General features: G+C 44.3%; 1 protein-coding gene across 1 annotated transcript in view; it reads right to left on the bottom strand.

The window, feature by feature from the left end:
- Positions 1-13,762, bottom strand: part of doc2a (double C2-like domains, alpha) — a 117,576-nt gene that overhangs the window by 35,217 nt on the left and 68,597 nt on the right. The window contains exons 6-8 of the mRNA XM_048233910.1: positions 9,513-9,635; positions 8,497-8,500; positions 6,681-6,740 (exon numbers count right to left, since the gene is read on the bottom strand). Of these exons, the coding sequence (XP_048089867.1) occupies positions 6,681-6,740; positions 8,497-8,500; positions 9,513-9,635 (187 nt within the window). The remainder of the gene's footprint in view (positions 1-6,680; positions 6,741-8,496; positions 8,501-9,512; positions 9,636-13,762) is intronic.

Here is a 13,762-nt window from a genome sequence, read left to right as displayed (position 1 = left end):
GTTTATTCTGATATATGATTTGTTATGTGTTGAACGAAGGGTTCGTGAAGTATTCCACCGAGATGAATGGGTAGGGAGATGGGCGCAGAACCTTCAGTAGAATTATGATTAAATTGAATTATATTATTCACTTAAGTGTAATTTTCTCGCGAACTGTTTCCACAGCAATTAACGGCTAACATAGTTTAAAAGCTGAGAAAAAGCTCTTTCATGTGATGTGATAGGCTACTTGTGATGTCTGTGTGATGAGTAGGCTTGTTCGCGAGTAGTTCAACTGAGAAGAATGGGTGAATTTGGATGCACTTTCTTTCTTGCCGTCTTGGCTGTCACTTTCTCCATTCGTAAAAAACTAAATTAATTTGGCTTTTGTGAATGCTTAGATTATTTTGACAGGCCATAGGCTAAATAAAAATCGTCGGACGCAAAACAGAATATTGAAAGAAGGGGGTACCTAGGCCACCGTGGCCTGTAAACCTGTAAACAAGAGGCATGCCCCGCATTGCAATGCATCGCAGAATCGATTATTGTTGACACCACTACTAACCCTGTCCTAGCGGCTAGTGGTGCTAACCTTATCCTAGCGGCTAGCTGTGCTAATCCTATCCTAGCGGCTAGCTGTGCTAACCCTGTCCTAGAAGCTAGCAGTGCTAACCTTATGCTAGCGGCTAGCTGTGTAACCATAGACACAATATACATAGACGCCGCATCGACCGCTACTCCTTACTAGCGCTGACAAGATTTGGAGCCGCCATCTTGGACCGGTCATCCACTCCACTCAGTGTAATCTGTTTGGCCGGTGAGATGAGCTGTCAAAGACTTAATTAATCATATCTCACTGAATACCGAACAGATTCTCCACGGCGTTTTTTTTTTGCTGCAAAGGTCATACATGTAGCTATGATACAGGACACATGATTTAGCGTATTTTAATATTCATAGTGGGTTTAACAGTAATAGAATATTCTGATATATGATATAAAGTGACCTGACGTCCGATATTAAAACTGGGAACATAATCCATGTTTGACAGCATAGATAAAACTAGTTTGATACAAGTTTAATGAGTTAAATATAGTTCACAGTTGACAGAAAAGTTCCATCAACAGCATTATTCACAGTCCACAGAAAGGTTCCATAAACATTTAGAGATCAGTGCCATTCAGACATCTGAGGGGTATTCCAAGTAGGCCTATGTGGTTTAGTGACAAACTTGGGTAAATTGACTCAGAATAAGTTGTAAACCTCCCAGTAGAAAAGCTGTATGATACAGGAAACATGGTTGTGTGTATTTTAATATTCATAGTGGGCTTAACAGTAATAGAATATTCTGATATATGATATATTATAAAGTGATGACATCCAATATAAAAACTGGGAACATAACTAATCCACGTTTGACAGCATAGACAAAAAACTGGTTTGATACAAGTTTTAATGAGTTAAATTTACAGAAAAAATCCATTAACATTTTCAGTTCAGTGCCATCAAAAATAAAGTGATGAACAGACATTGGTGTGGCATAAAGGAAATGGAGTAACTGGGTTCAATATCAACAGCATTTGTTAGACAAGTTCCATAAATATTGTAAAGTGCAAGTTTGTAGGTTTGTTTTCGATCCTTAAAAACAGACATGGGTTTGGCATAGTAAGTGTAACAGTTCATCAATTCAAGACAAAAAGGTGACTTGTCACTTGTACAGTGTCAATGGGTTCATCAACAGCATCTGTTATTTACAGTTCACAGAAAGGTTCCAGCCCCAATGAAGAGATTAAATAAAAAGGAATTAAGAAACATTTTAGAAACTGCAAGATCAACCTGTTCATTGCAATCAGTAAAGAACCGGGGAGTGTCTTCACAGGCTCAGTGAGACAGAGTTACCGGCATGCAGTTGGTTCTATGATTTCGACAACTGGTGCATGTCATTTTATATGTTCCCACCTTGCTAAAATTGCTTGGGTACACTTTGGCTGAGAACAAAAGTGCTTCAGACAGCAGGTGGGCAAATAAGATGGCATAGTAAACTGGGTAAACTCCATAAAAGAGGACTGAGTCAACTAGACGATAGGAAAAATGGGACACAGAGTGGCGAATGCAGGTGATGAAGGTGGAGCTCATAAATCAAACATTCAGTCACAGTGTAGCAGATGCCCTGCAGTACTGCAATGAAGAGCTGCACCTTCCTCAGTTCCAGGGTGTGAGGAGACCGCTCAGTTCATTCACAGTCTTCTTGAACAAGGCAGTTGTTCTGAGAGATACAAAATAATAAATAAATGAATGAAAAGGAATTTGAGAGGCATCTTATTCTTGTTAGGGTAAATGACATGTGAATAATACAGTGTTGGGCAAGCTTACTTCGGAAATTTTAGTGAGCTAAACTATCAGTTACTCTGCCATGAATAAAACACTACACAAAAAACTACCACCCAGTCAAAATGTATTAGTAGCCTAACACAAACACAGCAGTAGGCTAGTTCACTACATAGGAAGCTACTTTAAATTGTGCTAATTTCACATGACAAGAACAGTGTAGCTTGTCTGGCTAAGCTACTTGATAAATAAAGAAGTTGAGCTATTGAAAGTTACTTTATTCAGGAAATAGTGAGGCTACCACCAACACACTTAGGCTACAAGTAGCAGCGCCGATTGCCCAATAGGCTTGTGTAAAATTAAGCGGCCAAATCTAGTATGATTTATTTCTACAATAGCCTTCTTGTGTCAGTTGTAATCTAAGTCAGTGTTATGGAATATGACTTATCAAGTCTCAGTTCATAGCCGGGTGAACACCGAGTAAACATAGCCTAGCTAGATGGCTACGATTTTCATACAGTAATATCAAAAGATTGCTCCTTCTCAGCTCTCTGGTAATATTCTATTCACAAAATACAACCAATAGTATGGTTATGTTAAATCTTACTTGTGAAAAGTAAATCCCAGTATGGTCCACCCGATTTGAGAAGGAACATGCTGCACAGTGCTGTCATCTTCTGTCTTCTGCTGCAACGGCATCCAGGAGTATGACCGGTCCAAGATGGCGGCCGTGATTTTGTTTCCAGCAGCCACGCGGGCGCTCTATGTATATTATGTCTATGTGTGTAACCCTATCCTAGTGGTGCTAACCCTGTCCTAGCAGCTGGCAGTGCTAACCCTGCTCTCGTCACCGCTGATGTCTGCTGATCTGCTTCCTGTCCTAGCAGCTGGCAGTGCTAACCCTGCTCTCGTCACCGCTGATGTCTGCTGATCTGCTTCCTGTCCTAGCAGCTGGCAGTGCTAACCCTGCTCTCGTCACCGCTGATGTCCGCTGATCTGCTTCCCTGTCCTAGCAGCTGGCAGTGCTAACCCTGCTCTCGTCACCGCTGATGTCTGCTGATCTGCTTCCTGTCCTAGCAGCTGGCAGTGCTAACCCTGCTCTCGTCACCGCTGATGTCTGCTGATCTGCTTCCTGTCTGGTGTTCTCTCTTCATTTCACCAGCCGCAAATGGGTCCACCCCCCTGAACAGGGTTCTGTTTGATGGTTCCTACAGAGGATTTTTGAACTACGTGCTCTGTTAAGGTTCTGTTTTAGAGTTCTTCTTCTTAGAGGGGATCTCTGAACTGTTTGTTATAAATCCTAATGGTTGTTCTTGGCTTGTGTGGACAGGGTAGCTTTCCATTAATGAACCCACACCCAGAGAGACACGCACATACAAACACACACACATACACACAAGCCCACACATTACATGTGTGCCCACACACACACACACACACACACAGGAGCCCACACACACACACACACAAGCCCACACGATTCACGAGTGCCCACACACACACAAGCCCACACGTTACATGCGCGCCCACACAAACACACACAAGCCCACAAACACGCGTGCCCACATACACACGTGCCCACATACACACACACAAGCCCACAAACACGCGTGCCCACACACACACAAGCCCACACGTTACATGTGTGCCCACACACACACACACAAGCCCACACGTTACACGCGTGCCCACACACACAAGCCCACAAACACGCGTGCCCACACACACACACAAGCCCACACGTTACATGCGTGCCCACACACACACACACACACACACACACATTACACGTGTGCCCCACACACACACACACACACACACACACACACACACACAGGAGCCCACACACACACACACACAAGCCCACACGATTCACGAGTGCCCACACACACAAGCCCACACGTTACACGCGCGCCCACACAAACACACACAAGCCCACAAACACGCGTGCCCACATACACACACACAAGCCCACAAACACGCGTGCCCACACACACAAGCCCACACGTTACATGTGTGCCCACACACACACACAAGCCCACACGTTACACGCGTGCCCACACACACAAGCCCACAAACACGCGTGCCCACACACACACAAGCCCACACGTTACATGCGTGCCCACACACACACACACACACACACACACACACACACACACACACACACACACAAACACACACACACACACACACAAGCCCACAAACTACATGCGTGCCCACACACACACACAAGCCCACAAAACACGCTGCCACATTACACACACAAGCCCACGAAGCTATATGCCCACACACATCACACAAACCCACAAGTGTCGGCCCCACACACACACACACACAAAGCCCACACACGCTAAGCCCGTGCCTCCACACACACACACACACACAAGCCCACAAACATGCGTGCCCACACACACACACAAGCCCACACGTTACATGTGTGCCCACACACACACACACACACAAGCCCACAAACACGCGTGCCCACACACACACAAGCCCACAAACACGCGTGCCCACACACACACAAGCCCACACGTTACATGCGTGCCCACACACACACACACACACACACAAGCCCACAAACACGCTGTGCCCACACACACACACACACACACAAGCCCACACGTTACATGCGTGCCCACACACACACAAGCCCACAAACACGCGTGCCCACACACACACCACACACACACACACACAAGCCCACACGTTACATGCGTGCCCACACACACACACACACAAGCCCACAAACACGCGTGCCCACACACACACACAAGCCCACAAACACGCGTGCCCACACACGTTTCACAAGCGTGCCCACACACACACTTCCCGACTCCTCGTATGTCTCTGTTGTTCATCTTTATCTCCAGCCCCAGAGGACACACACACACACACACAGCCAAAGGGAATTTAATATTTTGAATGATTGCCACCCCCTAATGCCTCTACTCTCTCTCTCTCACACACACACCAACAACCAGTATCATGTATTGAATCATACACACACTCTCCCGCATGCAAAAATAGCCAAACACACTGACAAACTAACAGATACACACACACACACACACACATAAACACACAGACAAACTAACTGCCAATTTTCTTCACTACCCTTTTGCCTCTCCCTCTCTCTCCCACTCTATCTCTACATCTCTCTCTCTCACTCCATCTCTCTCCTTTCCTCCCTCTCTCCATCTCTCTCACCCTTTCTCTCCTCTCCCTCTCTCTCCCACTCTCCATCTCTCTCTCCCTCTCTCTCCCACTCTCTCTCCCACTCTCCATCTCTCTCTCCCTCTCTCTCCTTTCCTCCCTCTCTCTCTCATTTCAATTCAGAGGTGCTTTATTGGCAAAAGGGCATTAGCATGGCCAAAGCAATCATACCAAACAATGCATAGATATTAATGTGTAACATAAACGCATATCAAAAAGCCATAGTTAACAAACACACAGACACACCCACACCCACAAACACACATACACACACACCCATCCAACCCACAAACACATATACACACACACACAACCACCCACAAACACACATACACACACACCCATCCAACCCACAAACACATATACACACACACACAACCACCCACAAACACACATACACACACACACACACACATACACATACACACCCACAAACACACATACTGTACACACACACACACACTCATAGACCAAATCAAATCTCTCTCCCCCCCTCTCTCTCCAACTCTCTCTCTCTCCCCCTCTCTCTCTCCCTCCATCCCCCCTCTCTCCATATTTCTCTCTATATTTATCTCTTTTCATCTTGTCTTCTCTCTCTGATCTTCTTTTGATTCCAGCTCTTTTCTGGCCTCCTGCATGGGAGACCCGACGTGGCAGAGTGTGTGTGTGTGTGTGTGTTTGTGCATGTGTGTGTGTGAGCGTGCGTGTGTGTGTGTATGTATGTGTGTGTGAGCGTGCGTGTGTGTGTGCGAGCGAGAAAGAGTCCATCAGTTCTCAATTTGCCGACCTTTCAAATGACCTCTGGCCAAATCACACACACACACACATACACACACACATACACAAACACACACACACACACACACAAACACACACACAGAGCTGGGGGAGGACTTTGTTCTTGTTTCTTTGTAGCTGTACATTATTTTGGATGAAAGCACCAACTAAATACATAATTGTGTGTGTGTGTGTGTATTTTGCTCCCACTGTGATCCACTTCTAACCCTAGAGCACAAAGTTGAAGGAAGGAAGGATGACAGAGGAGAGACATAAAGGAGAAGAGAGGAGAGGAGAGGAGGAGAGGAGAGGAGGACAAATACACACCTCCCTGAAATAACAGGAGAGGAGGAGAGGAGAGGAGGACAAATACACACCTCCCTGAGATAACAAGAGATTCCACGCAGGGCTGCTCCCATCGCTGTTGGGGACGGGATCTGAAGAGAAAGAGAGAGGGAAGAGAGAGGGATGAGAGAGAGAGGGGGAGAGAGAGGGATGAGAGAGAGAGGGAGGGAGGGAGGAGATGGAGAGAGAGAAGTTGCCTTTTTAAAAAGTGAGATAATGAGAAAGTACAGACTAAGGGCTTATAGTGCGTGTGTGTGTGTGTGTGTGTGTGTGTGTGTGTATGTGTGTGGTTGAGTGAGTCATATAATTAGTATGAGATGTGTTTTTTTAAATGAATGATGAATAGGAAAAAAATGTAAGGTAAATGTGTGTGTGGAGTCAATATATAGTCATTAATATCGTGAGCTTCTGAAAAGACGTTCACGTGTAAGTTTTGAAACTGTGTAAAATAATTTGTGCTCCTGCAGTGAATCTCCGTGCTGCTCAAGCTTTATGTTGTGAGTGAACTAATGAAGTCTTCGCCAAGAACATGAACATGAATATCAATTTAATGCTTCACACACACCTGCACCTTTACTCACACACACACACACACTCAATGCTAGATGTTATTAACATTACAATGTTAGAATGTTAGCAGAGATTCTACTGTGATCGTGTGGCATCTATGCTATGCGTCTGTTGTGCTAACTTAACTTACCACTGCGATAACGGAGATTCTACTGTGATCGTGTGGCGTCTATGCTATGTGATGTTGTGCTAACTTAACCTACCGCAGTGATAGCAGAGATTCTACTGTTACCACAGCGATAGCAGAGATTCTACTGTGATCGTGTGGCGTCTATGTTATGCGATGTTGTGCTGATTCTGTGTGTTTTAGATTAACTGAATAGTGGTATTAATGTCTCCAAATCAAAGTAAAGTGTATTTCTCATGTTGTATGTTATACGAGACATTTGAATCTAATTTGACGATCCAGTCAGGTAGGCAGAGAGGCTAACAGTACTGCGTCACGCTAGCCTGAAAATCCAGACCCAAATCTAGAAAGAATTTAGAATCTAGAAAGTGTCACGCTAGCCTGGAAATCCAGACCCAAATCTAGAAAGAATTTAGAATCTAGAAAGAGTCACGCTAGCCTGGAAATCCAGACCCAAATCTAGAAAGAATTTAGAATCTAGAAAGGGTCTGGCTATGAGTAATGAAAGTGGCCCAACTCAAGGGGCGGCACCAAGCATGCATTTGAAAATATCACTGCACACAATTAGCGCTGGGGTCATCTGTTTGCTCGCCTCTGGAGTGATGTGATGTGGTCGCCTCTGGCCTGATGATGTGGTCGCCTTGGCCTGATGTGATTGGTGCAGCTAGGCTCCATGAGCTGATGAGCATCATTACTGATCGCCAGAGTGACTCGCTGAGCAAATTCAAATTGTGCTCTCGCGAGATCTCTGGATTTCCAGGGTAGGGATCACGCAGCATCGAGCAGGAGATATACACATACAGGTACCAAACGTTTTGCACATTTTACACAGTTTCAAAACTTTGTTACACATGTGAACATCTTTTCACAAGCTCACAATATTAATGACCCTATATTAGGAATGCACTATATATCGGCGGCCGATATATTATTAAAATATTATTATCGTTCCGATAACAGTATTCTGGCCGATAATTTTAGCCGATATTTTTTTAAAGCCCTAATTTCCCAAGTAGGCGTATGTAAAGCCCGTCTGGCTACACTGACCTACTCAAGCTTGTATTTCACCATTCTAACAAGATCTGTGTATCAGCGTTAAACCTGTGCAGTCATCTTCTCGTGAATGATCCTCCGTTTAACCTAAGCAGAGCAGGCCTCAGTCTACCTACAGTAGAGCCAGCTTGTGCTGGCGTGTTTGCACTTTACCACGCTAGTCGGGGAAACAAATAAACAAACTCTTTGGTGGGACGAGCAGATACGTGTTTAAAATGTTATATTTGCATTTCGTTCACTTGGGTTTTGTGTTACTGAGAAATATGCTGACCACTCCTGCTTCAGTTCCAGACAGGTCATCATCATTATACGTTATTAAAACCATCGGGGCTAACCCCTTTCATTTCTGCTGCCGCAGGTTGTGCACAACAGAGTAGACGGACACACGATACAGTCCGAGGAGTTGCAGCTTTATTAAGTTACCCGCAGTTGAAACTAAACATAAGTTTCCCTCCTAAACGCTGATTTGATCGGCATAGCTTTTCCCAGCTTTGCCGTTGATCTGCATTAAGCCTGTCGATGGCCACTTGCAATTCACTGACGTCAGGTTCACTTAAAGGAGCCACGCATAGGCCTAGGATAATGCTATTCGTTTGACTGCTGCACCATGGAGGTCTCTTATGAGGTCTCTCCATCATTGGTGGTCAAATTACTGCAGTTAAATAATGTGTGTAACCATAACCATGTGTGTGTGTGTGTAAATGTGTGTGTGTGCATGTGTGTGCGTGTATATGTGTGTGTGTATTTGTGTGTGCGTGTGTGTAAATGTGTGTGTGTGCATGTGTGCGTGTATATGTGTGTGTGTATTTGTGTGTGTGTGTGTGTGTAAATGTGTGTATGTGCATGTGTGCGTGTATACGTGTGTGTGTGTATTTGTGTGTGCGTGTGTGTAAATGTGTGTGTGTGCATGTGTGCGTGTATACTGTATGTGTGTGTGCGTGTATACGTGTGTGTGTGTGTGTGTGTGTGTGTACATCGTGTGCGTGTATACTGTATGTGTGTGTGCGTGTATACTGTATGTGTGTGTGCGTGTATACGTGTGTGTGTGTGTGTCTGCGTGTATATGTGTGTGTGTGCATATGCATGTTTCTGTGTGTGTGTGTCTCACAGGTGCGGTGGATGTTCCAAGCAGGTTCTGAATCGTTTGGTCTGGTCTGGTTTCACTCGTCTCAGAGCAACTCGTGATTCGCCGATGAACTCGTTATGGGTCAGCTTATCCTCATCACACACTGACAACCTGTAACACACACACACACACACACACAAATAACATAATTTATCCTCATCACACACTGACAACCTGTAACACACACACACACAAATAACATAATTTATCCTCATCACACACTGACAACCTGTAACACACACACACACACACACACACACACACAAATAACATAACTTATCCTCATCACACACTGACAACCTTAGAACACACACACACACACACACACACACACACACACACACACACACACAAATAACATAACTTATCCTCATCACACACTGACAACCTGTAACACACACACACACACAAACACACACACATAGAGGCTAGGGTACTCTTGACAAAGAGTCAGCCATCACACACACACACACACACACACACACACACACACACACACACACACACACACATAGAGGCTAGGGTACTCTTGTCAAAGAGTCAGCCATCACATTGTCAGTCCCACGGGGCATACGGGCCGCTAAAGCAAGCTTGCAACGCGGACCCAAGAATGGGAAGCAACACCAGAACCTTATATTTAAAGTGGCGATCGACAGCCTTACGGTCCTACCACTGCTTCATTTTACCCTGAGCTCGCTCGATATTCTCTCGAGCCAACTCACAAGCACGGTCTAGACGAGAACGAAAATCAGAAACATGAGTCAAAATGTCTTTAGGAGCAGAACCACATAAAAACTGATCTTTCAGTACGGCCAAAGGGCCTCGTGGAGTGTGTGCGAATACAAGATCAGGGGCCGTATTACAGAAACTTCCTAACTCGAAAATCCTATCTTATCTGTTTGGTAACTACGGTAACAAGGGTTAGGATCGGATTTAGGAAAAAAGTCATTACAGAACGGCCGATCCTAAAGTCAGTGTTCTTATCTTAACTCCAGATAGGAAATGTGTATTACAGAAATATCCTAAGTTACCAAAATCCTAAATAAACTGTCCTAACTTTAGGATGACCCATCAGCTCTCATAACTGTCAAATTACTGTTACAAATAAGCCAGATGGCAGCTCTTTGTTACATGTAGCTCAGGTACTGTCTGTATAAATCGGGCTTGTAAATAAAACTACCAGTGTTTTTCAAAGTTCACAATGTCTCGCTTTTAAATCCACCCCTCAAGTCTAACAATGAAGTATGGAGCTACTTTGAGACTCCTAAATGGTGTAAAACAGTGATTTATTTGCATGGCTAGGCCGATAACTAGCGCCCGATTTCTGAGTGGGGGGACAAGGACATACGTTTCAGGGGACAAGCCGAGATGAGCCAGACATACGTTTACACTAGGTCAATATCACACCGGAATTCTCCTTTAACAGAGGTGGCAAAAGCCATTAGTGGATTAGCGCGACTTTACATCAAGTTTCCAACGGGTAATGAACTCCACATTATATTATTATTATGATAGCTGCTAGCTGTCAGTTGTGAAGTGACGTGATCCAACAACAAGTTTCATCTGTTGCTAGGTAACAGACATAAAAGCTGAATGTCGATGCTAGATCGCCTACAGTGGGCATCGCTTTCAAATGGCCACTTCAGTCGCGCATTACGAGGTGTGAAAAAGGAGGAAAAGGAAAAAGCAGGATCTACCATTAAACACAATTGTTGCCGAGAGGAATCCCAGCCTACGAATTCAACAACAAAAAAATCATGCATAATTAAACATTACCCCCGATTTAGGCTACTTGGAAATCAAATCAAATTTTGTTGTCTACATTATTGTCAGTGTTGGGGGTAACACAACCACGCAAATCAAAAACAGTGGTGTGATAATTGAGCCAGTAGAGAAATAACTGTTCAGAATTAATCTGTAGCCTTGGGTAGGCTTCTTCAGAAAACAATGTTGGCAATTTAATGCTATCTAGCTTACGCTTTTTAACAGGTTACATTATAGAGGCTTAGAACAACTATGACCCACGCTTTGGTTTCGTAAATTAATTTGCCCTTCTACTTATTGACTGCAATGTAGTCAATTGACTGTTTGACAGGTTATTTTTATTTTTCTGTACAATAAACAAATACATCTGCTTTATGCCGCAGGAATTCACGACTTGGCCAGCCTATAGAACGTGGGCACATTTTGGAGAGAATAGAGAATGTACGCGACGCAAGAATCTGTAGGCTATTTATGGCTGGTTACCAGCAAGCAATGTTTAATGCATTAACTCAAGACGCCAAACGCTTTCTAAACAATACAAACAGAAAGGATGCAGCAGGCAGCAAATGTAGAAGAGTAATTTCCAGAGGAAGAACAAAATGCTGAATGAAGCCCAAAGATATGAAGGCATATCTGGCAAGTTGTTATTTTTGAAGACGTGAAATGGTTGGCTATAGGCCTAGTTTGCAAGAAGGAGACATAAAGTGTGAGCATGCCACACTATCCACAGCTGTAAGAGGATTACTGTTAATTTAGGATTTTATATAAAATTTTTCCAACAGAAGGCCTGCCTCGAACATGCAGGCTTGCCCAAAAAAAAAAAAAGGCCTGTGGTTTGCATGAGCCTACAGGTAGGTCTTAGTGAGTTAGGGTCCCCCGACTTCTTTTTGCTGTCCAGAGGTGGAAAGTTATGGTTGGGGCAGGGCCGATTAACAATTCATAGACCCTTGGGAACAAATGTCTGATGGCCCCCTGCTCCCCAGCCAACGTGGAATCTATCGGGTCAGTTAAAGGAGAATTCTCGTGATATTGACCTAAAGTTTATTGAAACATGATACCGAGTGTGTGAACGATGTCTCATAGCCCATCTCGCCTTGTCCCCTGCATTCCAAAATCTGGCGCTTAGTTAGGTGATGCTACCAACAGCTTTTTCAATAGTGGTGCTTTTCTCGCATCGGGCTAGCCATACAAATAAATCACTGTTTTACACCCATTTATGAGGCTCAATGTATTCCACACTTCATTGGTAGAAACGAGGGCCCTGACATTTAAAACGACATTGAGAACTTTGAAAAGCACTGGTAGTTTACTTACAAGACGATTTATACAGACAGTATCTTCAATTTTAGCGCTTGCAGCCATCTTGAATTTAGTCACTTATAAGTCGAAAGCAAACGAAAGTTAGAATGAACAGGTATGATAAGGATCAGATTCCAAAATAATTCAGTGGAAATGCATAGATTCCAGTTGCTGCCACTAGAAGAAACTGGAATCCATGCATTTCCACTGAATTATTTTCCCCTGCTAGACTAAAACTGATCTTTCAGTACGGCCAAAGGGCCTCGTGGAGTGTGTGCGAATACAAGATCAGCTGGACTAAAACCAGGTGATTCCTGCGTCACCTCTCTGCAGGCGAAAAGCAACCAATGGACTACATCTGCCCAATCTTTACCAGACTCCAACCAACCAATGGACTACATCTGCCCAATCTTTACCAGACTCCAACCAACCAATGGACTACATGCCCAATCTTTACCAGACTCCAACCAACCAATGGCCTACATATCCAATCTTTACCAGACTCCAACCAATGGACTACATCTACCCAATCTTTACCAGACTCCAACCAACCAATGGACTACATCTGCCCAATCTTTACCAGACTCCAACCAATGGACTACATCTGCCCAATCTTTACCAGACTCCAACCAATGGACTACATCTACCCAATCTTTACCAGACTCCAACCAACCAATGGACTACATCTGCCCAATCTTTACCAGACTCCAACCAATGCACTACATCTGCCCAATCTTTACCAGACTCCACGCAACATGCTCGTCAGCGCTTGGTGATACCGCTCCAGCACCCCCTGGCTCTCAGGATGACAGGCACTGGAGACATTATGTTGAATGCAACGTTGTTTTAACACGCGGGTGAAAATGCGAGACATAAAATTCGACCCGCGGTTAGTCAGAATGATCTTTGGCAGACGAAATACAGAGAAGAACAGAGTTCCATCATTAGGGTCTTAGCAGTGAGTTTTTTAAGAGGAACAGCCTCTGGAAAACATGTAGCAACACACATCATTGTTAATAAATATTGATATCCATTCCTTGACCGTGTGAGTGGACCAACGATATCAACAATAACATGATCAAATGGCTGGCACACACACACACACACAACAATATCAAATGGCTGGTCTATCGCTGGAATTGGGTATAGGGTAGCGGGAGGAATCGTCACACACA

The sequence above is a fragment of the Alosa alosa genome, chromosome 22 (assembly GCF_017589495.1).
Source record: "Alosa alosa isolate M-15738 ecotype Scorff River chromosome 22, AALO_Geno_1.1, whole genome shotgun sequence".
In the NCBI taxonomy this organism is placed as follows: domain Eukaryota; kingdom Metazoa; phylum Chordata; class Actinopteri; order Clupeiformes; family Clupeidae; genus Alosa; species Alosa alosa.
This window is presented reverse-complemented; position numbering and strand designations above follow the sequence as displayed.